This window comes from Alternaria metachromatica (genome assembly GCF_023757995.1).
Source record: "Alternaria metachromatica strain BMP 0045 chromosome Unknown scaffold_12, whole genome shotgun sequence".
In the NCBI taxonomy this organism is placed as follows: Eukaryota; Fungi; Ascomycota; class Dothideomycetes; order Pleosporales; family Pleosporaceae; genus Alternaria; species Alternaria metachromatica.
The window spans coordinates 385,111-410,227 of NW_026055503.1; the positions used below are offsets into that span (position 1 = coordinate 385,111).

The following is a 25,117-nucleotide window of genomic DNA, read 5'->3' on the forward strand; positions in this document are numbered from 1 at the left end:
TCTTAGATATATAATAGTATACTCTAACTAGTAGCCTTTCTATTAAAAAAGATAAATCTTACTAAGTATAATTATAAGATCTATAATAAAGAACTTCTTATAATTATCTAAGCTTTTAAAGAGTAGTGTTTTAAACTAGTAGGTATAAAAGATTCTATTAAAGTTCTATCTAATTACTAAGCACTCTAGATATTTATAACTAATAAAAAGCTAAATAGATAATAAGCTTATTAGGCTAAGTTTCTAGTAGAGTTTAACTTTTATATTAAGTATTATTCTAGTAAGTAAGGCACTAAGCTAGACGCTCTTACTAAGAGACCTAGTAACCTTTCTACTAACTATAATAATAAATAATAACGTTTTTAGATATAGACTATTATTAAGTCTAATTAAGTTAATTCTAAAGTATAGGTAGCCTATATATACTTTAAAAAGAATAAAGGCTACTACTATACTATTTATCTTACCTACTACTATTTAGAGTATATTAATAATAGTTCTATTACGCTAGTCTAGATAATATATTAGCTTAGTAAAGAGAACGCTATTAGTAAGTTATACGCTAAGTCTACTCTAATAATATTCTTCTTATATCTTATACCTTTAGATATTATAGAAGAAGACTTTATAGTAATAACTTAAGAAGACTTATAGATAGCTATTAAAGATAAGTACACTAAAGAAGAGAATAGTATACTTAAGAAGCTAGTTAAAGTAGTTACTAAAGGTTTAAGACGTATTCTATATAACTTAATTTATAGTAGCTACTACCTTTATATTAAACTAAGTAACTACACTATACGTAATAGTTTTCTCTACGTTAAGAATAAAGTCTATATACCTAGCTTAGGCTATATTTAAATAAAGGTTATTAAATAAAAATACTAAGCGTTCTATAGTAGCTATAGTAGTAAATATAAGTTATATTTCTATCTCTTCTAGTAGTATTATTAGCTAAAGATAATAACTAATATTACTAGGTACTTCTATAACTACCTTATTTATAAACATATAAAGAGCTACTATAATAGAAAGTATAGCTTACTCTATTCTCTATCTATTCTCTATAAGTACTAGTTTTATATCTTTATAAACTTTATTATCTATCTACTTCTATACTTCTATAATAGATAAGTCTTTATAAATATTCTTATTATTATAGACTAACTTATAAAAAAAAAAAAGTTTATTCTAATAGTAGCGCTTATAGTTAATACGTTAGTATAAGCGTTTGTTAAGTACGTCTAGAGAGAAAAAAGCTACTCTAATAAGATTATTACTAATAGAGGTAGTTAATTTATAGTATATTTCTAGAAGCGTCTCTACTAGTGTCTAGGTATATATCTAAAGTATTCTATAGCGTTTTATTTATAGACTAATAGTTAAACTAAAAATACTAATATCTATCTAAAATAATACCTCTAGGTATACGTTAACTATAAATAAAATAACTAAGCTCTCTACCTTTCTATTACAGAATTTAAAGCTAACTTAATAGTTAGCGCTAGCACTAGTGTAATATTTTTCTACGTAATAAAGAGTTATAAACCTAAGTCTAGATTAGAGCCTTCTATACCTATTATATCTACTAACACTAGACTTATCTAGATAGATAAGGCTAGAGCTAACTAGTTTACTATTTACTTAGATAAACTAAGAAAGAAGCTTTAGAAGTCTATATAATAGGCTTAGACTAAATAAGTAGAGTACACTAATAATAACTACTTACTAGCTCTAGTTTTTAAGGTTAGTAATATAGTAATACTTAATACTAGAAATATCTATACTATTTAGCTAAACTATTTCTTAGACCTTAAGAACTATAGACTATTTAAAGTTATTTACTCTATTAATAATCTTACTTATAAACTTAAGCTACTAAAGAAAATAGGTTAACTTTATAATATATTCTACCTATAGTTATTATATTTATAATCTAAGAACCTCTTACCTAGATAGATTAGAGATAAAGAATAACTAGCTACTATATACTCTAATATTAAAAATAATAAAAACTATATTATTAAATCTATTAAAGACTACTATATTAATAAGTAGCTAGTAGACTCTAGTACTAGACGCAAAGGTCTCTTATAGTACTATATCTAATAGGCTAACTATCTAAAAAAGCCTAATAACTCTATTATAGACTAGCCTTAGAGTTAGAATATACTAAGTATTAATAAAATATTATAAAGCTTAGAACTTAAGAGGCTACGTATAAAATCTAGAAGTTTATATAGTAAGTCTAGACTTTACCTATACTTTCTCTATTCTAGCCTAGGCTTAGATAAAGTCTAAGACTATTATATACCTCTAAACTTACTTCTATTATATTAGTTAAGAAAGTAGCGTAGTATTATAAAGAATACCTCTACGCTAAGATTATAAGCTTAATAGATAACGCGTAGAAGTAGGTTTACGTATATAGAGTTTTTAGACTATATAAAAATTTTACTTATATAACCTCTACTACGCCTATATATAAAGTTATAATAATCTTAAACTATATCTAAACTAGAGTTATATTATAATTTTTTATAATTATAATATAGCTTTTATTTAAGGCCTTACTTATACTTTAATATAACTTACTTTTATTCTAATCTACTCTAAATTCTTTACTTTATAACTTCTATACTTACTTTTTTTAAAAACTTATTAGTTCTAGACTATATCTATACCTTTTATTATAAGGTTCTATATTATTTTTACCTAGCTTATAGCTCTAGTACTATTTACTTTAGCTAGTTCTCTTAACGCGTAAAATAGTAGCACTAGTATTACTACTACTAGCGCCTTTAGTAGCTAAGATCTAAGAAAGCTAACTAGTTTCTCTAGATATAGCTTCTTCTATAACTCTAAAGTAAGAGCTCTAATTAGGTCTAGACTATACTCTAACTAATATCTAATAGAGTAAGTAGCGCTATATAGACTAGTATAAAGTTAAAAGTAACTCTAATAACTCTAACTTTACTAAGGCTAACTCTAAGAACTATCTATATATTCTATATATTATATTACTTTTCTAGTTTAGAAAGTATAAGTATAAGCCTAGTGCTAGTTTATTCTATTTAGATTTCTATAAAGGTCTAGACTATAAGCTAACTTCTTTTAGGCTCTTTATATTCTTTCTATAGCTATTATAAGGTAAAGTGCGCTTTATATATACTTAAGTTTTCTATTAACTCTAAGCTACACTATATATTCTATAATTAGAACTACTATATTAAGTAGAGCGCTAAGCGTAGAAACGCCTATATTATAAATCTAAAGACGTATAGTACTATATAGCTAATAACTAGAACTATACTAAAGTTTGCGCTATACTTTTATATTCTCTACTACTACTTTAAATTAACTCTTACTATAGCTAAGTAAGACTTTAGTCTAGCTACCTTTTATAAACTCTTTACTTAACGCTAGTATAAGGCTTTATACCTATCTAATAACTAGATATTTCTATTTAATTTTTTCTAGAGAAATATAGTTATTTTTATAGTATCTAGTTATAGCTTAAATAATTTAAATAATCTTGCGCATTTTATTAGCAGCGCTCTAAACGTTATTAGTAGTTAGTTTTAGTAGTAAAAGAATATATTTAGTAAGATTATAGTATAAACTTTAACTTTCTCTATACTATTTATATATTAACTTTTTCTAGAACTAACTTCTACTTAGCACGCTCTTAAAGCACTACTACTAAGTAAACTATTTATCTCTAAGTAGCTTTAGTTTTTACTACTAAGTTTACTAGATTAATAACTAGTCTAAGAATAAATATAACTTAGATAATAAGAAGTATAGAGTCTCTACGCGCTGCGCTAACTACTATACTAACCTCTTTTATAACTACTCTTAAACTACTAGAGATACTATCTACTATAGTTACTATTACGTTAATATTTAGCCTAGCGCTATTTCTTTTCTAAACTTAAGTATATAAGCTTTTTCTACTATATATAAGTAGCGTAGTACTTCTAGACATAGTACTCTAGTACTTATCTCTACGTAGAATTCTCTAGCGCTCTATATAGATATAGTCTACTATAGTACTAAAGTCTATAAAAATATTAAGTAGAACTAGAATAAGCTAATAGAGAATTTTACTAAGTAACTTAGTAACTCTAGACTAGCTCTAGACTTTACTCTATCTACTAACTCTACTACTTTTAACTAGCTCTAGCGCTATATCTTAATATTATCTAGCTAGTCTATATCTAACTCTAAGTCTAAGGCTAAATTAGAGGCTTACCTCTCTTAGATTCTACTATTATTAACTTTTAGTAGTAATACTCTACGTATAAGCTCTATTAAGTAAGAAACTTCTCTACTACTATATAATAACTATTCTATATACTACTATATTAAAGACTAACTTATACTAAAGCTATTTCTTTAGAGCTTTAGCTATATCTAGAAGCTACTTCTATTTAAGAAGAAGCTTTTTTTACTTAAAAAGAATCTAATTCTATCTAAGAAGAACTTATAATAGTAGCTAGAGTAGAAATTTTCTAAAATTAAGAAGAAGATTCTAGAGCCTAATAAGTAGTTTAAGATAAGTAGTAGTTTTTCTAATAAGTAGATTTATTATAAGATAGAGAATAACTAAGTAAACTCTATATACCTCTAGTCTAGGTCTATATAGTATTTATAAAGTTACTATTCTTAAGATTTATAGTGCGTACTAGATAGTGTAAACTAAAAGCTATTAAATTAACTTTTTTATTATAAGCCTAAGGCTAAATTTATTATATACCTTTTCTTTTCTTATTATAACGTACTAGTCTATTATAAAAATATATATCTCTATATTTAGCTTTAAAATAATCTAGCGCCTTAGTTTTAGAAAGTTCTAGTAGGTTAATCTATATTAGTGTAATATAGCTAGCCTACTTTACTAGAGCTTTCTACTAGCTCTAACCTAGAGTATTTTTTACTTATAAAACTTTCTCTACTATTTATTTATATAAATTTTTATTATTCTTATATAAGTCTACTATAAGCTTTAGTTATATATTTATTAGTAGCTAGCTTAGTAGAGAATCTACTACTATCTACTCTACTAGATCTATATAGATAGTCTTATATAAGTTTCTAGATAGGTTTAAGATAACTATAAAAGAGAATAGTACTACTACTATAGTGTACTTTGCTTAGAGCTAGTCTAACTTCTTACTAAGCTAGTTTATCTTAATATTATATATAAAAAACTATACTCTATTACTAACCTAGAATTACTTTATAGAGTAGCGCAACTAGTTTATAGCTTTTTATTACTACTACTAGGTAAAAATAATTATAGCCTAAGCTAGATTAAGTCTAGACTTTAAGTACTTTATAAACTAGATAGTATAGCTTTTAGAAGTATACGTAGACTTCTTCTAAAGTAGAATCTACTATAGTATCTCTACTATATATTTATTAAGTAGTAGGTTTAAGCTAATCTTTATAACACTTAAGTTATAGTTATTTAAAATAAGTTAATACGCTAAAAAGTAATTAGGCTAGTTAGTTTATTTAAAGTTTACTATTATATATAGTACTATTTATATCTTTTAGTTTATACGCTCTATACCTCTATTAGTCTAGAAGTAGTATAATATTAAGAGTAGCTAGTCTACTTTTATAAGCTTATATAAAGTAGTCTAGAAAGCCTCTAACTAGTTAGAGCTATAGTCTATAATAAGAGCTAAGAGAAATCTATAGAAACGCTACTAGTAGTTATAGAATACCTATATAATATAGTCTAAGACTATAGAAGAAACTACTTCTAACTAGATAAATTTTAATAGATAATCTATAATAACTAAAAGATACTATAGTAAGATCTTATTATAAGCTAGTAGTTCTATTATAAAGTCTATTAAGATCTACTACTAGTATCTATCTACTACTAGAATAAGCTATAATAGCTTTTAGCGCTTTTTCTAAAAGAAGTAAATAGTATAGTAGTAGTAATTTCTAATATAATATATAATATTACTTAATATACTATTCTAGTAATAGTTTTAGTATATATAGTAGAAAGTAATATTCTTCTCTAGATACTTTACTAAACCTAACTTATAAGCTTTCTAGATTACTATAGTAGTAAGTAGCTTCTAATTTAGTAGCTATAAAATACTTCTCTAAAGTAGTATACTATATACGCTAATAGTATAGTTTCTAATTTACTAAGTTATATTAGCTTTAGGTAGAAAAACTCTTATATCTAAATAGACTACTCTTTACCTCTTAATATAGCTAGAATTCTCTATTAGTGTAGTATTCTATAAGCTTTATATATAAAGGTTAAGAAATACTAAAGAGTCTAGTAGAGGTATATTCTTTACTTAGATCTAGGCTATACCTACTAAGATCTAAATAGATATTATAATACGTGTTAACTAGTAGAAATTCTCTATATAGTCTTACTTATAGTAGCTTAATATATTAGAGTACGCTATAAGGCGCTTAGGCTAATAATATAATATATACTAGAATTTAGAAAAGTACTCTACTTAGTAATACTATTACTTACTAAGGTTTTATATACTAGTAAAGTACTTTAGATTCTTATAGTTAGTAAGAATCTTAAAAGGCTTATATACGCTAGTAAGCTTAGCTATTTATACTTTAAAGTAGCGTACTATAGTAAGTAACTTCTTATTATAAATAGTATAGTTACGCTTCTTACTTATAAAAGCTACTAAATAGTAAGTAACTAGGTATAGAATACCTCTAATATACTGTAAAAGATATCTCTCTAGAGTAATATCTAAGTAGTCTATCTTAATAATTATTTAGTAAAAGAGGTTCTACTAATAAAAAATAGAGCTTATAATAAATATAGACTTTAATATTTAGAAAGCCTAGTTCTTCTCTAGTCTCTATTTAAACTAAGTAGCCTTTTCTATAAGTTAGTAGAAAAGAGTAGCTATCTTAGAGAAGTTAGAGATAAAGTTATAATAAAAGTTTATAAACTCTAGAAAACTATATATACTTATTACTATTATAGATACTTACTAGTTCTAGACTATCTAGAGCTTATTTAGGTCTAGATATATAGCGCGCTCTGCCTTAATAATATAACTAAAGTAGTAAACCTTTTTTACTATAAATACACTTTTCTTAAAGTCTAGATTAAGTTAAATATTACGTAGTAGAGTTAGAACCTATTTTACCTTAGTAAAGTAGTTAGCTCTACTTTCTCTAGAGTAGATTAGAATATTATTAAAGTATACTATTATAAAATCTTTTAGTACTTTCTTTAGCGCACTATTAATATACTATTAAAAGAATATAGGTGTACTAGTTAGGCTAAAAGAGTAGATAAGCTACTTAAATAACCTAAATTAGGTATAGAATACTATTTTTACCTTATTACTACTAGCTATATATAGCTTATAGAATATAGTATAAATATTAATCTTAGTAAACTAATAAGCCTCTAAAAGTATACGCAGCGTTTTCTTAATTAAGAGTAGTAAGTAGTAATTTATAACTATAATTTTATTAAAGCTATAGTAGTTAATATAAAAGCGCTAACCTCTAAAAGCTTTCTTTACTAGAAGAACTAGTAACCTAGTAGAGAAGAAGCTAGCCTAGATCTACTTTTTATTAAGTAAATCTATAAGCTACGCGTATAGCTCTAGTAGCTAATTACGTAATATTAGATATAAGAGACTCTATAGCGTATTCTACTTATAGCTATATATATTTATAGATAAGTTAATATAATAATTAAAGTAGCTCTAGTAAAAAAGTAGTCTACTAGCTTTATTTTTATTAAAGAGGTTATAAAATATAGCTAACTTAAGTAGTAATTTACTTAGCTTAAGCTCTATAAAGAGTTAAATACTACCTAGTAAGAAGTAGAACTAATATAGAGTATAGGTAAGAGTATAGATACTTATAATAAGAACTACGTCTTTATACCTAGAAATACGCGCTCTATAATCTACTATCTTAGCTACTTTCTTAATACTAATTATTATAATCTCTAGCTACTCTAGAGCCTAATTATACTTATATACTACTATCTCTCTAGTATAATCTATAGTAAGAAGACTCTATAGAATATTAAGAATAACGCTTTTCTAGCGTATCTATAGCTTACCTAGAATAATATTATAATATAAGTTTAGAACTATATAGATAATAAAGTAAGTTAGCTAACTATTAATATTATACTCTACTATAGCTAACTACAAAATAATAGAGTTCTATAAAAGATCTACTACTTAGCGTAGTAATTATAGAGTTAATTTAAGAAATTAGGTACTTACTTTTCTAGTAACTACTTTATTAATTATATAGAAATATTTACACTCTAAGTTAACTAATATCTATACCTACTTAGTACTTTCTAAAAATAAGAATACTAAAAATAGGCTTTTATCTATAGACTAGCTAATATTAACTAAGTAAGTATTAAGGCTACGTATTAGTAACTTCTCTACTAATATAACTATAGTCTACTCTTAAGCTAGACTTTCTCTAGAAGTAGTTAGTTTTCTAAATATACTTTCTCTTTATCTAAACTAACTAATTATACTATAATAGAGTATATTATAGCTACGTTTAGGTATACTCTTATATAGTAGCCTACGCGCCTATACTATATATAGATACCTACTATCTTATACTTACTAAATATATTTATAGAAATCTAGTTCTTTTAGTTAGAAGCTAGACCTCTATAAGAGTCTCTAAATATAGTACTTATTATCTCTATATTTACTATATAAATATTACTATTATAGTTCTACTTCTAAGACGCTATAAGTATAGAGTAATAGAGCTAGAATCTTTAGGTAGACTCTATCTCTACTATTTTAAGGTTAACTATAATAGCTTTATATATAAGAACTATAGTATTATAGTTAGTATATAATATACTCTAGTTTATAGAGACTTCTCTTATATAATTATTTAAGGTATTATAAAGCTAGTCTAGCTTATACTTATTAGCTTAGTAGAGCTTATCTACTTATACTAAAGTCTAGCTAAAGGTAATAAAGAATTCTATAAAGAACTAACACTTTCTTTAGCGTAAGTAGTCTAGGCGCACTAAAGCCTACTTCTTACTATAGATATTACTATAGTAGAATAATAAGTAGTTAAGAAACTCTAGTAAATTCTAGATACTATACCTACTTATTTTAAAGTATAAAGTAACCTACTACTAGACTATAAGTAATAGTTTAGCGTTAATAAATATAAACTATAACTTTCTATTCTCTAAAAACTTTTAGTCTATTACTAGCTTATACTTAATTATTACTTTCTAAGCTTAGAAGTATACTTTATTATCTCTAAAGCGCTTTTTTATCTAAAGAGACCTACGCTTATCTATATATATAGATAGAGAAAAAGAAAAAAATAAAAAGTCTACACTAGCGCTAAAACTACTAATAAGCACTTTTATAGTAGAAGTAGCGTTTCTTTTTTATAGAGTATTACTAGAGAAAGATATAGTATTAAACTATATACTTAAGGCTTTAAGACGTTAAGTAAAGTATTTATTCTAGACTTAGAGTATCTAGAATAAAGTGTAGTCTTTTATATAGTCTTAGATTAGTTATTATAGTTAGTTTAGAATTACTTATAGAGTTATATTTTTAGCTATTTTTATTTTTTAAGCCTAGCTAGTCTATCTCTAAACTTATATATAGTGCGTAAGAAAGAAGCCTTATAAATATTATAAACTAGCCTTAGAGTTAGAATATACTAAGTATTAATAAAATATTATAAGGCTTAGAACTTAAGAGGCTACGTATAGAATCTAGAGGTTTATATAGTAAGTCTAGACCTTACTTATATCTTCTCTATTCTAGCCTAGACTTAGGTAAAGCTTAAAACTATTATAAACTCTATCTAGAAGCTTTATATAAACCTTGTAGGCAGCGCTAAAACTATTATTAACTACTATTAATAATATATAATAAAGCCTAAGATATATACCTAGTTTAGAACCTTAGTAAGCTAATAAGAGCTTATAATAATAACGCTTAGCTCTTACGCTATATAAATATTTATTACTAATAGCTTAGTGTAAGTATCTACGTTCTATCTTATTACTATATTACTATAAATAAGAAAAGTGCCTCTACGTTTTTTATCTTACTACGTAATAAGAATACTTACTATAAGTTAGTTAACTAATATATATAAGTACTTAGAGTAGATATTATATCTAATATTAGAATAGCTCTATTTCTCTAGAGGTTAGCAAAGCGTAGGTAGTAGTAATTTAGCCTTTAGAGAGTTACTAATATTAGTTATAATAAGCTAATCTTACTAGAGTAATAAGGCTATTATAATTATAAGAAGTAATACTCTACCTACTTACTAATAAACTAAATAGAACATAATACTACTACTACTTACTATCTATATTATTACTAATTAATAAATCTCTAATACACGTAACTAATAAGCGTACTAATTAAGTGCACTAGCGTAACAAATACTAGAGAATATAATAGAGAAGAGAGAATAGTATTAGATAGTTATAATACTTACTTTAGTCTACGTAGCTTTGCGATATAGATATCTTTTTTATATATTAATTATATTTATAATTATATATAACTAGTATATTATATAAGAGTAAAAAGAATATTATAAGTATTAGAACTTGCTCTCTTTTAAGAGAGAGGTAGTATAGTAGATTAAACTTATAACTTCTACTTAATTAGGCCTAGTGCTAATTAAGTAAGAAATATTAAATGTTTACTTACTTCTATATATAGACCTATACGCAGAATCTTATATATTAAACCTACTATATTATACCTCTATATTAAGTTATATAAAAGCTTTATATATAGCTTTTAGTAAAGAAAATAGTAAAAAGCTTATAAAATAGTAAATTACTTAAAAGTAGTATTTTTAGCTAAAGAAGTAGTAGTAATAATATTAATAAAGATAGTAAAAGTAATTATAGCTATAGTTAAGTTATTTAAGTTTTAAATAAGAAAAGTAATAAACTAGAGAGTAAAGTATACTATTATATTATATATAAGAGAGAAAGAAAAGTTATAAAAATAAAGCTTTTATACTTTTCTTTAACTTATATAGTATATATAAAAATCTTAAACTTTAGTTCTATCTTATTTTATTTTATAGTACTATAATAACTTATTAATAATAAGCTACTTATAACTCTTATAATATATATAAGATATATAATAACTAAATCTACCTATTAAATATAGAAGAGATGCAAAAGAGGTTATGCATTCAATTAACGGGTGTCAACAAGTCGACAGGCGACAAGGCGCTAGGCATTGCCCTATTGGGGTCTTTTAGTGAGTATGCATGCATGCCGCGGGTTAATGTGGAGACAAAGGGCTTGCTCGCTGCGAGGACGCGTAAAGTACTTGCTTGCCTTGGATGGTCTGCGCCGTCGCAGGCGCTTGATAAGTCTAGCATGTTCTCTGTATGTGTTTCGTTGGCTACTGCTCAGGCAGCGGCGGAACGCGATACACAACTCTCCTCACAGTCTACACTAATCTTGAACAAAGATTGTGTGGTGGTATACCAGCGTGGTACAACAAGCCCAGGATCCCGCTCGACCTTCTAGAACGTCTCACCGCTGCGACAACGCCTTAGTTGCCTTTCGGTTACCACATCCGTGGGGTACTGCCATGAGATCCCCGCTACGCTTCGACGGCACTGGCTTTTGTTGCGAGACAGAGGACGCAGATCATGTTGTTGACATGTCGTGTTTGAGTAATAGATTGCGCGAATCGCGAATGCAAAGCTAGAGAAGGGCTTTCAACAGTAACGCAGCTACTATAGTCGCCCGAAGGCATGGGATCCATGGGAGGGCAGGAGAAATTGTTGGGAAGCGGCAGTATGACTCTTACCCTACAGCCTACGTGCTCGTTTTCTGGCCTGGCGTGACGTCGACATGTGAATGCACGTCTTCGTTCGGCATCCCTTGGTTCCGATAAGGGTAAATGTCGAGTCTGGCACATGTTTGGCGCCGCAGATAGTTGTGGGTCAGGGATCACGGCGATACAGCTGCCCGTGGCGCGCGTGCGATAGGATGGGCGAGTGCGGTGCGGGCGTAGGGAGCTGCCGCATCGAGCAGCGAGGTGGTGTATAGGCAACCGAGTGCGAAGGTGCTGCGCTGAGCGCTGAGCGCTGAGCGGCTGAACAAATGGCGTCTTGATTCGCCATACGGGGTTTCGGTGGTGGGCCTAGGAACTGTGTGGCCCTGCGGACCGTTTTCCAGAGGGGCTAACTCAATTTTTTTTGTCGCGCTGGGTACTCTGAGCGACCACGACGACGCCCGAGTCTGACAGCATTGCAGTGCAGCCAGCCAGCCCTGACCACCTTACCCCAACCCGGCTTCTGCCCTAGCCCTATCTATCGCATCCGCCCTCCCATACAGACCTGACCCGTCCGTCTTATATCTCGACGCCGCCCCCTCCCCTCGTCCCATCATGTCCGCTCCCCACGACACGCCCGCCCACAGCACCCACCCCATCAACACCACCACGCCCGCCGACCCCCCACTAAAGGGCGACGCAACCGCCGCGCACCCTCCCCCGCAAAAGCCCGACCCGACCCTCGAGTCCAACAGCCATGGCCCCTCCCAAGGCGGACAGTCCACCCCCCGTCCCTCCGCCGCCGCCGAACTCGCCCGTCTTAAAAGCACGCTGAAGGCCTCGCTCCGCCAGTTCAAAGACTTCCCCGAACCCGGCATCCTCTTCGAAGACATCCTGCCCATCTTCGCCGACCCCGCGCTCCACGAGGGACTGCTGCGCGGTCTCGAGCTGTCGATTAAGAAGCAGTTCGGCGCGACAGGTGCCAAGCCAGATGTCGTCGTCGGACTCGATGCGCGCGGCTTCCTGTTCGGGCCCAGCCTTGCGCTGAGGCTGGGCGCGAGTTTTGTGCCCGTCAGGAAGAGGGGCAAGCTGCCGGGTCCGTGTGAGACGGCGGAATACAAGAAGGAGTATGGCAGTGATTTCTTCCAGATGCAGGAGGGCGCTGTCAAGAGCGGGCAGAACGTGCTTATTGTGGATGATATTATTGCGACTGGTATGTGACATCGTTCGCATCAGAGACGAGACGAGATGCTAACACGACACAGGTGGCTCCGCAGCCGCAGCTGGTTCTCTGGTGAAGAAGCTAGGCGGAACTATCATGGGATACCTTTTCATTCTCGAACTCGATTTCCTCAAGGGCCGCGACCAGCTCGACGCGCCTGTACACACATTGCTTTCGGGCCAGGAGGAGAAGATGGAGCAGTAGGGGTGTAATACTGAGACGGCTGGTAATCTTCAAACTTCAAATCTCGACTCGATACCGTAAACAATACACATTATAGATGGGGCATAGGAATGCATATGGGCGGCGTTGGTGGTTTGTATAGTCACGACATGGCGCGATGAGAGATGCGCGCGAGGATATCACGATAAATACGTCAAAAGTCTCTTTACTCGTATACGCACCTTCAAATGGTCATTTCCACACTATATCATTGACACCGAACTAAGCCCTGCGCCCTGCGCAACACGACAGCGGCGCCATACCCTCTTTCCCCGTCGCAAAAGTCGCCGTCCCCAAAATTTCCGCCCTCATTACCCCTCCATCAACAAAAACATCCCTGCAAGCTGCTGACGCGCAGCGCACGCCCAAGAGGGAAAGTGGGGTAGCTTCCGATGCCGCACCCAAGCCCCATCTTATGTCACAGGTATAGGGCGGACGCGCTCAATTAGGTGTCCACCTAGCCCGATGATAGCCTCGATTTACCTGACGTAGATAAACGGTCCCATGCTGCTGATACGCACGGCGCTACCAAGAGCTCTACGTGCTTCACGACCTCTTACTACTACAACCACGAATCTCACGCGACCTGCTATCACAACTTCACCCTACAAAGCAATTGACATCAAAGGAATACGAAAGATGTCTGATATCAAGAAGATTCACACCGCTAACGCGTGTCCTCGTACGTTCCAGTTGACAGCGGAGATGCGGAAGGAGAGATAGCTAACAGAGACACAGCTGCTGGACCCTACGTACGTTCCTCCTCTATCGATCCCATCGCATCCGAACAACCGCGTTAACGTCACCGTCTAGACACAAGCCATCGTCGCAGGCCCCAACGTCTTCGTCTCGGGCCAGATCCCCGCCGATACCAAGGGCAACTTGATCGAGGGCAGCATCGCGGACAAGACCAAGATGTGCTGCGAGAACATCAAGGGCATCCTCACTGAGGCTGGTGTTGCTCTGGACAGGATCGTTAAGGTGCGTTCAAGGACATATATGGGCAAACAGCCGATAAGGTGCTGACTACGACCCCAGGTCAACGTCTTCCTCGACGACATGGCCAACTTCGCCGAGATGAACGGCATGTACGAGCAGTACTTCTCCCACAAGCCTGCGCGCAGCTGTGTTGCCGTTAAGCAGCTGCCCAAGGGTGTGCCGGTTGAGATTGAGTGCATCGCGTATACTGGTATGAGCTCGAAGCTTTGAGGCGTGGAGCTGATGTTGATGATGCATAGGTTGAACGACGATTCGGTGAAGCAAGGCTGCTTTTGAATACCGTGGACAAGTTAAGAAGACTATAAGACGAATGTTCAATAAGAAGCACACTATTGCTCAACTCAGCTTGATCACCGAAGAGCCGACCTGTTGACATGCTCAAAATTACATGCCAGACGGCCTTCTCCTGCTGATCCGACACGAACTCGGATTGTTTGGGAAGGCTGAATCTTAGCGCCGCCACAAAACACCATGCTAATGTATCACGCTCAGCCTCACTGCACTGCCCCGCACTGGCGTCTTTGTCACCACAACATGTTTCTTCCTCGCCCAAAGGCAACAATCATTAAACATTTGAACTCAATTCTTCCAGCTTATTTCCCAAGATTCTATACTAACGGTAACATGCGCCTTTTGCATGCCTCTGGCGACGACTTCGAACTCGTTGAGTTTGTTCGCTACACGCCAACCTACGCAATATTATCACATACCTGGGGCGCCGACGAGGATGAAGTCACATTCAAAGACATATACAAGGGCAAGGGCAAAGGCAAAAAGAAACCCGGCTATGCCAAGCTCCAGTTCTGCGCTGCGCAGGCCGCTAGAGACAATCTCGAATTTTTCTGGGTTGATACATGCTGCATAGATAAGAGCAGTAGCGCGGAATTGGCTGAAGCCATCAATTCGATGTTTAGGTGGTATCGGGATTCGACAGCATGTTATGTATACCTCTCCGATGTACCCAGCACTGGCATGCGGTATTTACCGAGACACAAGCAACCTTTCAATGGCCATCGATGGTTTACACGTGGATGGACGCTTCAGGAGCTTCTAGCACCAAGGAGCGTTGTCTTCTTCTCCATGGACGGTACAAGAATTGGAGACAGGTCTTCCCTTGCAAAAGAAATTGCACGTGAGACGAGCATTCCTGTAGCCGCATTGGAAAATGGTCCAGACTTTACGCTCAAATATCCTGTTGAAGAGCGCATGAACTGGGCAGAGCATCGTCAAACGAAAAGGGAGGAAGACGCCGCGTACTGTCTTCTTGGCATATTCGAAGTTCAGATGCCGCTCATATACGGCGAAGGCAAAGAGAAAGCTTTTGGTCGCCTAAAAAAGGAGATCGAAGATCTGTACGGCAGGAGCGACTGGATTGATATCCTCTTGCATCGGTACGGGCTCCCATCGTTACAGGTAAGCATGTGTACCCAAATTTATTATCCAGCTTGAGATCTGACCTTACGCCCAGATCCCTTGGGCTTATGTAGGCCATGGCGTTGCCGGAACTGTGAAGATTATGATTCTTCTCTGCACAATCGCCATCCATGTCTTCGTGATCGTGTATGACCTTCCAAAGACGATATGGTTTCTGGGATGGGCTGTGGCTGCGACACCATTCTATCTATATCGCTGCACCCGATGGAACAGGCCAGAACAAATACTTATTTTCTCTCTCATAGCAGTCGTCTGCTACGTGTTTGGAAAGCTTATCTGTCTACAGAGAGAACTACAGAGACTGAACGACATCGTACTTGATAACGCAATGATGCAAGGCATAGACCAGCAAAGCATACACGTTCGAGAGATCATGCGCCGCATGCAGAAGGGAGTCGTATAGGCCGCTAACATTTGCGCTTCACTCATTGTTGTGGGGAAGAATTAAGCTCAGCAGGGGCAATAAGTCTGCAGCTTGTGCAAGGTCGCTCACATACGGAAAACTGGCACTTAACAAATACCGGTAGCCGATTAAAGCAAATTGAAAAACCGTGCACATTGCCATCACGAAACCAGGTTCAACCACATTCCTGCTGCCGAGGCGATCAATTCGTTCTGCATCAGCACTTCTGGGCGACAAGCCTCACGTTATCAACCGCCTATCTGGGATTGACTACAACCCGTTCACAATTGGTCTTCAGAGCGAGCGGGAGAGTCTTGCAAAGTGCCCAAGTCTCTTGGGGTCGGGAAGGACGTCTGGGATAAATTTCCGGGTAAAGCTACGTGACGAACATTGCCGCTTCGGGAAACATGACACACCGAGCACTATGGGAACACAGAACTCTCATAAGATGCTGTTATGCCTTGAGGGCATGTGGAAAGCTTTCATACTCACATCCAGCGAGGTGTCATTGCAGTCATGCGCTGCCTAACCCTAGCGATTATTGTCCTGCAACTCGCACTCCAGCATGCATCGGCGACAGTAGGCGTCCTTGACATTGACGACCTGCTACAACCAGATCTCCAACAGCATCTATTCGCTCCAAACGAAGATCATCCGTATGCTCCATGGTCTCACAAACCGTACTGCACAGCGAGTAACTACCTCCCCACCCTTGGCCAGAAGTACTGCGTCTACACATCCAACACGACAGGCCCACACGGCCTCTCCCTGATCTTCCCCCCAAGATCCGCCCATCTAGCGTCGGAATATCTCGACGACAACCCGCTCGATAATTTCCTCACACAAAAGGATGCTGAGCGCCTCTACTTCGGTGGTCAGCCATGGAAAATCGTCGACATACCCGGAAAAGCGAAAGGCGTCGTGGCTACGCGTAAAATCAAGATGTACGAAACCTTCATGGTGGATCAAGCCGCTGTTGTTGTGGATATGGGGGCGGAAAAGACGTTGAGTGAGGCTGAGAATAAGAAGCTGATGAAGAGGGCTGTAGATCAATTGCTCGTGCCGGCGATGATCAGGGATATGAGTTCTGCGCATTCGGGCAAGAGCCATGAGGGTGAGAATGATGGAGATGACGAAGAGGAGGGGGGCTTAGAGGAAGCCATCATGAAGACGAATGCGTATGGCAGTACAGTTGCGGAGGTCAGCTCGAGGGCGCTGTATCCGCTGATCTCGGTAGGTCGTGACGCAGTCTCAACAGCAACATGAGTGTCACTGACCGTGCCAGCGCATTAATCATGCATGTAACCCAAACTCCTTCGTCCTCTTTTCCCGCGCAGGTGTCTCAATGGCCATAAAAGCCTACCGGGACATTGAGGCCGGCGAAGAGATTACCGTTTCTTGTAATCTCCACCCTCTTCCTTCCTGTTCTTGTGCTAACGCCACCTAGACCTCCTCTTGGGTATCCCATTTCAAAAACGTCAGTCTCTGATAAAGCGTTGGGGGTTCAAATGTACATGTAGCCTCTGCAGCCTACCAGTCGACGAACGCCAAGCCTCCGATCTTCGCCGCACAATGATCACACAGGCCGAGGAAAAGATTATGGAGCTAGCGAAGGCCTACAAACTCGATGAAGCTATAGCTCTCGCGGAGGAATCCGTTGAACTGATCAAAGACGAAGGAGTCTGGTCGATGTTGACCGATGAGTATGCCATGTTAGCTATGCTGTGGTTGGAGAAGGGCGATAGGGGAAAAGCGGAAGCGTATGGTGGGAAGACGCATAGGCTGTTGTCTGATCTCGGGTTTTTAGGTATTGGAGAAGACAGGGACGCGTGGAAATTGGAGACCCTCTTAAAGAATATCGGAGGTTTGGGAGGGATGGGTCAGCTTTGGAAGAAGGGCCCTTTGAGAGGGTAAGTCAGACGGGAAACGGAATAGAATTATTGTTTGCAATCTAGGTGTTAGGTAGGGTGATAAGAGGGAGTGTGCTTGGTGTCTGGACCTGAGAAAACTAAACACTTCCGTACTTCCTTCTGTAATGACCTGTTGTGTCGATCGGCCCTGATCCGCCCTTCTCAACCCAGCCATCCACGCCGGCTAGTCTTCCTTGCGTAGGTGGCACCGGGTTCTCGCCGCGTTCAACCATGGGATGATGGAGACCTACCTTCTGCGACAAAGCGACATGTATCTCATCTGGCGATTTGTTTGCCCATGCTCTCGTGCTCAGATACGAAAGAGGATACAGCGGCATGTTTTCTTCACGACCCATAAAGTCATTGACGTGAGGTGCAACGCGCGACATGATAATGTCAAGGTCTTGGCGGATTTGCTGGCAGAAGGCATCCAGAGGTAGGTCATTGACATCGTGTCCGAAAGGGTCTTCGATCTCACGGCCGATGAAAGCGATACCCAGGATAATGTACGCTGCCACCACACATGCAGGAATTGTGATCCATCCTAAGCTGTTGTAGCATTGGAACGGTAGTAACAGGATATACAGCCATGTGACCTGAGATATGGCGATGGAGTACGCAAGTGGAAGCGGTGTGTTCAGGATTCTCTCCGTGCCACACGACACCTCGTCCATGATTGTCAGCGAGTCCAAAGTCTGGGTTTGGTAGATGCTGTAGTCTCTCAACGTGCCGTTGTCGTATAGAACTTTCATGTACGCAGAGAGGTGAGATAAAATCTCAAGGGGTAGGTCACCGAGAGGTACGCGCGATTGCTTGACGTGTTTGCGTGGGTTGGGCGTCGCCATGGGCATGCCGAGTAGCTGACAAGTCCGCCTGAAAGCGCTCGGAGGGTCGGGCGCAGGCATATCCGCTGCTTGCGCAAAGGTATCCAAATGACCGACCAGGTGCTTCAGATCCTCGTAATGCGTTCCTGGCTCGAACCGCAATTTATGTTTCACTGCGACAGCGAAAGCCACAATCAGGTTCAGGCAGCTGACCTTGCCGAGCAGATCTTGCTTCCCCAACCCTGCATCAGCACCATGCCTCTCTTCAGCGTGTATCCATATCAGACGAGCCAAGATGTGCGATGCGAGTCGGAGGCGTCCCCAAAGCTGTCGACCTTGGAAGTAGCGGTCCATCGAGGTAGAGCTGCGGACGCTGAGGGCCAGACTGACGACAAAGCCTAGTACGGTGATGAAGACTTGGTCGGTTCCAACTGCGTCATGTTAGAATAGGGCTTTGTAGTACAGGAAGGAGAGGATATGGCTTACGGTCATATACAAGCTTCGAGATGCAAGTAACGGCGGTGGCCCACCCGCCTACCAGCAAAACGGGTATAACAAGCTTAGGCGTGATGCTGCCGTGAAGTCGCAGCATCATCGGAAACTTTGAGTGATGGCTGAGATCGCGCGGCCCCATCTACCCTCCTTAGCAAGTTGTGCGTCCATATACTGCTTGATCCTCTGCAGGTAACATACGAAGTATCCATCGCCAGACGATCTCGGCATGTTTCTTCACTCGTGTGAATAGGAGAAATATGAATCGCGGGCGCTGCGTGATTAGACGAGTGTCGAGGAAGCTTAGGTGAGATAGGATAGGATCTGTGTGGGAGTGTAGCGTCATGGCTGTGCGATCGTTTCGACGACGTTGTGGCAGTCATCTGTAGGAGTAGCAGGTACAATGTGTGGCGCAAAGCTACTTGCCTTTTCCCTTTGTTACATGAAGGTAGCGCCTACCTGCAGATGAAATAAGTTCGGTAGCATCGGCGTCTTCTTCGAAGTCTGCGAGAAATATTCGTCGCTCGCACAGAAACAGACGCGTCATGTCATAGGTGGTGATGCGGCCGGCAATGTATGTATGAGTCTGTCCTGGTTGCGGATCTTCATCTTCTCGGTGTCGATTGGCAGACGTCGTATAATAGTGGCATCATACCCGCGACTACTGCTAGCATGGCATACGCGCAGCGAGACAGGGAAGAAGTTGTGAGAGGCGTCGCTGGTGTGATGAGGCATCACGCGTTCCGCTTGCGGCCCCATTTAATGACGTCACGCGCACCGAAGCTCGCGTCAAACTTCACGCCGACGAACCTCAACTACCCAGGTGCTACTCACTACGCGCACCACATCTTCACGATACTCTTACTTCCAACGGACTCGCAGCAAGCGGATTCACAACTGCGGTGGATGCTCATGATCCGTAAGGAGCCTGCGCGACACAATCTCGCTATGTACAGCCAGACACATCGGCCGTCAGCCTCAAAAGTTGTATTGCGTCACTGACACTAGGCATAGGACCTAGCCAAAGCTCCCAAGTCTGCAGGGATAAAGAACCTATCTTTCAAAAGTACCAAGCCCTCTTTACCGCCCGCTCCAAGGGAGAACGCTGTGCACCAAACCTGGTTGCGACGAGCGGAAAACTGAATTACAAAGGGACCACCACACATACCATGAGAGAAGCAAAGCGAATATTACCGCAGTGAGCATACCATACGCCTTCCCTCACCTGAGGGAATGCGAAATCTCGAACCGAATCAACACCGCGCCTCAAAGGTCACTGCGTCTAGGTCCTCCGGGTGCGGCTTTTCTGCGGCTCTTCTACATCGGACGCGTCTTCAGAACTGAAGCGAGTACGCTTGCGACTAGTCGCCGGTGTAGGCGCCACTACGATGGTCAGTAAAGTTCATGGTGCCTGATGATAGACCTACGAATCTGCCTTTTCTTCCCGGGCTTCTTGACGAGCCGATCTTCGCGCTTTCGGCCAGCAGTAAGGTCCTTCTGGCGCTCGTCGTTCTGTTGGCGGTTGCTCGAGCTGATCTGGAGAAGAGTATCCGGGCATAAAACATACTCCTCGACACATCCTCCACGCAAAAGCTTGTCGACACGGCTCTTGTATGACTTCAACACTACGACAAGTTTCGAAATACGCTCCTCGAACGTGAGCTTCCGTGATTTCTCGCAGCGATCGATCATGACAGGATCCAAGATCGAAACGAACCCTGCGCCTTCTCGATAGATGCGTTCAGTTGTTTCCTTGTTCATGTTAGCGCCTGTAATTGCGTATGCTATAGCGAAACTGACCAAGATATCCCAGCAGAGACGCTCTTTCACCCAAGGTTTGTACACTGTATTGGTAGCGATCTTCTGCGTGCGTTTTGTCTGGCTCGATTCTCCTGCACTCTCTGCCAGCCAGCGCTTCTTGAGCATAGGGCTCGACATCTTGTCCTGGATGTCACTGGTGTCTTGGATGGCAGTGAAGAGCTTACGAACGACTGTTATCCGCTCTTCTTTGGTGTTTGGGAGAGTCTCATCCTGACGAGGTGGCCAGTCCAGTCCCCGAGCTTTCTGGCGGGCTTCAGTGACTTCGGTGAAGTACAGGCCGAACGAGTTCAGTGGCAGTGCTTGTCGCTTGTTCTTCTTCGCATTTACGTCGGTCTTCATCTTCGTCCTGTGAAGCGAATCACGGCGCTTAGTTTCGTTCAACGCAGCGGGAGGCTTCTCTTGCTCTTCGATTTCCAAAATCCTACTCTTAGTCTTCGTCTCTACCTTTCTGGACTGAACTGGACTGTCGACCACGGACGCCTCTTCGGACTGTCGACTCGCCCTACTTCGCGGAACATACTCTTTCCACCGGCGATTGTTGTTGTCGCAGTGACCAGCAGAGATTGCGTCTTCGAGCTGCGATTGGCGGAGTGTTGAGGCCATCATGACTGCACCTTCGGGCGAAGCGGGAAGGGATCGTGGAAGCCCTGTAATAGGACCAGCATCATGGAAATTCTTGAAAGCAGACACTTGGTCATTGTCGTCGAATGGCCAGGCCTCGCTGCCCCAATGAGTTGGGTATGATTGACGATGAAATGGTCCGTGCGTTGTCGCGATAGTGTCAGTCTGACCATACCACATCGGAGGCGGGCAGATAATGTATTCTGATGAGCCTTGAAAATACTGGGGCCTCTGAAGCTGACGATTTAGAGCGACCTGCGACGCTTCCCACTCATGGACATGATGGTCTGGAGGCATCATCCGCGCATCGCCTTGATCAGTGCCGCACATGCCCCATTCGCCTTGATCGTGGGGGTGATAAACACTTGAAGATTGGCTGAATGGGGCAATATCGGTCTGCGATAATGTTGTCACGGAGGACGAAGCGGTTGAAGGAAGCATTTCGACAGCGATGTAAGTGGTGGCCAGTAGTGAATTGGGTTGGCGATATCAATATCGGACTTGTTCACGATGTAGAAATACGGGATTTAATCAAAAATTGCGTATATAGAAGTAGTTGTGTTGTCTTATTTGCGACTACCCGCTGACTAGTACTGGTCGGGTGGCGCTCTGACCAGTGTGATGTAAGAAGAAGGTACACTGAGCACGACCGCGGCAATGACAAGCACCACATCGATGCGTCTGAAGAGCTATGCAGAACTATATTGAGATAGAGACACTGCGGCTCAATGTATTGACAACTTCAGGTATCTTCACACGGCTCTACAACCTGCTATATGTATTGTTCCAGCGCGGCGACGGTCTGGAGAAAAGATCACGTGGGAGCGAAGGCTCTTGACCCCGTGCTTGAGAACTCAGTCGTCCCTGACTTCTCCACAAATGGCCACCTGGGCACTGACGTAAATTCACGTGGGAAATTTCCAATTAACGATGTTGTTCGATGTGACAATGTCGAAATGGTCGCATCCATAGCTCTAAGTATGGCAACGACCGAGCTCTAAGCTAAACTCCAAATCGGACTCCTTCGGAACCACATTCGCCTTGCAACCGCCGCCGGACATACTTGTCACGATTTTACTGCTACTGCCCGATGTATACTGAGCACTCTGCTAAGGTCTCTCATCCGTTGGTCCGATCGCTCGCCGGAGTTTGGGTGGCAGATCTAGTGCCCATGGTGCTACCTGGGCGGTGACCTTCCTCATACTGGAACTTCTCAAAGCTCTCATCACCCCGAGAACGCGCATAATTATGAGAGCGCTTAGCTGCAGGCTCCATCTTGTATCCTTCGTCATCATCTGCTGGACGCTTCCCAGGCGCTGCTGATCCACCGGGTGGCTTTTGACGTGGACTAAACGTACCCGACTGGCCACCCGTGGCCATGTAGTTATTGAATAACGACGGCAACATACGTACATGCTTCAAGATCTGCTCCTGCTCCTGGGGAGTCGGATGCCTAAGCCCCTGCGGATACGGATGAATTTGAGTCTGCACTATACGCTGCTGGTCCGACATACTCGACCACTCTTGTTCGAACCGCGGTAGATGGCGGAGGGACGTCAGCGGCAAGGCGACGTACTTGGCAATATCCCTCCCCAACATGACGTTATCAGCCGCAACTTTCGAGTGCCAGAACAGACGCGCAAGATAATGGATCCGCTGTGGGAAAGTAAAATCCATATCCTCCGCGTTCAGCGACTCAAACTCTTCGCATCGACGAAACGGCAAGCCAGCGACACCCATTTTGTGGATGCGCATAGCGTTGCTGACGATGATGTGGGCGGTCGCTTCGATGTCTCTAGGGTCTGCCCATGCACCTGTGTCGGAGAACTTGACGGCGTAGGGATACACATCTGCGACTGTATCCCATAGGTTGGAGAGGTTGACGAGACCGAAACAGATCTTCTTGACGTAGTACGATTTCTCCGCTTCGTTTTGTGGTACAGCGTAGGCGCCAGTCGACGGTCGCCATATGATTTCTTCTAGGTAAGATGCGACAGCCGCGCCGGTGGGTAATTCGAGTTCATTGAACGACGAGATCGAGTAGGGTTGTAGTAATGGTCTTGATGGGCTGGGTACGGGACACTGGTTATGCATCTGATCGAGGTCGATATCGAGTTGGGGTAGCCAGGAGTTAGGTACCGCGGACGTATCGGTCAAGGGATTTTGCTTGTAATCTTCTCGATAGCGGGTATACGGAGATGCGATCGGGCGTTGGGGTGGACCCGGGTTGAACGGGCGAGAGTCTGATAGGGTTGCCCAGGGTGGGTAGCCTGCCTGTGATAAAGCTTGAGAGTATCGGCGAGCGTCCATAGGTTGTGCGAAACCAGTGGGCTGTCTGTTAGACAGTGTTGGTGTAACCCAGCCTTCCTGCTGTCATGTTAGTTGAAGCATCTTTTACACTGATCATGCAGATACTTACAGTCTTTGGTGCCTGATTTACCAAGCTGGGACTCATGGTGGGATAATTCGGTTGACCCATAGGCGAGAACACGTTGTTCCTTGACGTTTGAGCACCATTTGGTTGGACGTTGGGGCTGTATGCGAACTGCTATACGTTAGTTGCTATATTATTTGGTACCCAAGGAGCGAAAGCTTACCACGTCATCAGCTGAAACGTTCTGGTTACGCTGGGAGCCTGGGCGACTGCCGCTGAAGTCATTGTGACCTTGCGCCATAACAGAGTGCGATCTCGTGTTCAAGCGCGATACGTCACCTCGATCACCGGGTACCTGCGCGGGCTCTTTCTTGTTGTTACGCGGACCGACCATTTCGAACGTCTTGGATTAGTTGAGCGGGGGTGTCTTGAAGAGGTCTTCCAATGTCACAATGCGATATATCATTGCTCCAGGCTACACGCCAAGGCTCGTGCCTAGACGCACGGGGTAATTCGGACAGAGATGAGTTAGCGTCATATCAAATGTCTGCTATGGCTTCACGCGCTCAGTGAGCATGATTGCGTGATATCGTAGTACGTCACCGGTTCTGGGCAGTTGGGATGATGAAAGTACGGGGTTCCATTGTGATTGTGACTCTCATTCTTAGAGAGGACCTAATCCTGTAGTAGAGTAGAGTAGAGTAGAGTATGAAATTTGAAAGTCATCGAGTCGTGCGTGGTTGATTTCGTCAGCGTGATGCCATGGTAGGACTTGAGTTCAAGTAAAGCGACGTCAGATTTGTAATCACCTTTTTTCTAATCAAGATGCGAGGTCAACGAGTCAAAATGTAAAAAAAGATGATATTCCGATAATCCCTGGATTGCTCCTTGCGTCAATCTAAGTACCTTGTGTATAGGTAACCACCATGTGCGATCTCGTCAAATTCTCAAAAGATGACATCGCTCAACC

General features: G+C 40.0%; 8 protein-coding genes across 8 annotated transcripts; 5 read left to right on the top strand and 3 right to left on the bottom strand.

Annotated features, from left to right (window-relative positions):
• Positions 1 to 12,440: 12,440 nt before the first annotated feature.
• APT1 (adenine phosphoribosyltransferase) lies at positions 12,441 to 13,251 on the top strand (the record flags this gene model as incomplete). Its single annotated transcript, XM_049332802.1, has 2 exons — positions 12,441 to 13,038; positions 13,091 to 13,251. The coding sequence occupies 2 exons, from the start codon at positions 12,441 to 12,443 to the stop codon at positions 13,249 to 13,251; spliced, it is 759 nt and encodes a 252-aa protein (XP_049188044.1).
• Positions 13,252 to 13,908: 657 nt separating this feature from the next.
• On the top strand, positions 13,909 to 14,478 carry J4E83_005887 (uncharacterized protein; the record flags this gene model as incomplete). The annotated part of the gene is made up of 4 exons (XM_049332803.1): positions 13,909 to 13,951; positions 14,008 to 14,021; positions 14,083 to 14,250; positions 14,308 to 14,478. 4 exons carry the CDS (start codon positions 13,909 to 13,911, stop codon positions 14,476 to 14,478), a joined length of 396 nt encoding a protein of 131 aa, XP_049188045.1.
• A 414-nt stretch (positions 14,479 to 14,892) lies between these two features.
• On the top strand, positions 14,893 to 16,105 carry J4E83_005888 (uncharacterized protein; the record flags this gene model as incomplete). Its single annotated transcript, XM_049332804.1, has 2 exons — positions 14,893 to 15,659; positions 15,916 to 16,105. 2 exons carry the CDS (start codon positions 14,893 to 14,895, stop codon positions 16,103 to 16,105), a joined length of 957 nt encoding a protein of 318 aa, XP_049188046.1.
• A 516-nt stretch (positions 16,106 to 16,621) lies between these two features.
• Positions 16,622 to 17,371, top strand: J4E83_005889 (uncharacterized protein; the record flags this gene model as incomplete). The annotated part of the gene is made up of 1 exon (XM_049332805.1): positions 16,622 to 17,371. One exon carries the CDS (start codon positions 16,622 to 16,624, stop codon positions 17,369 to 17,371), a length of 750 nt encoding a protein of 249 aa, XP_049188047.1.
• Positions 17,372 to 17,450: 79 nt separating this feature from the next.
• J4E83_005890 (uncharacterized protein) lies at positions 17,451 to 18,019 on the top strand (the record flags this gene model as incomplete). The annotated part of the gene is made up of 3 exons (XM_049332806.1): positions 17,451 to 17,505; positions 17,553 to 17,582; positions 17,643 to 18,019. The coding sequence occupies 3 exons, from the start codon at positions 17,451 to 17,453 to the stop codon at positions 18,017 to 18,019; spliced, it is 462 nt and encodes a 153-aa protein (XP_049188048.1).
• Positions 18,020 to 18,113: 94 nt separating this feature from the next.
• On the bottom strand, positions 18,114 to 19,562 carry J4E83_005891 (uncharacterized protein; the record flags this gene model as incomplete). Its single annotated transcript, XM_049332807.1, has 2 exons — positions 18,114 to 19,270; positions 19,478 to 19,562. 2 exons carry the CDS (start codon positions 19,560 to 19,562, stop codon positions 18,114 to 18,116), a joined length of 1,242 nt encoding a protein of 413 aa, XP_049188049.1.
• Positions 19,563 to 20,723: 1,161 nt separating this feature from the next.
• Positions 20,724 to 21,755, bottom strand: J4E83_005892 (uncharacterized protein; the record flags this gene model as incomplete). Its single annotated transcript, XM_049332808.1, has 1 exon — positions 20,724 to 21,755. The coding sequence occupies one exon, from the start codon at positions 21,753 to 21,755 to the stop codon at positions 20,724 to 20,726; it is 1,032 nt and encodes a 343-aa protein (XP_049188050.1).
• A 1,137-nt stretch (positions 21,756 to 22,892) lies between these two features.
• On the bottom strand, positions 22,893 to 24,541 carry J4E83_005893 (uncharacterized protein; the record flags this gene model as incomplete). The annotated part of the gene is made up of 2 exons (XM_049332809.1): positions 22,893 to 24,140; positions 24,371 to 24,541. 2 exons carry the CDS (start codon positions 24,539 to 24,541, stop codon positions 22,893 to 22,895), a joined length of 1,419 nt encoding a protein of 472 aa, XP_049188051.1.
• Between the last annotated feature and the right edge of the window lie 576 nt (positions 24,542 to 25,117).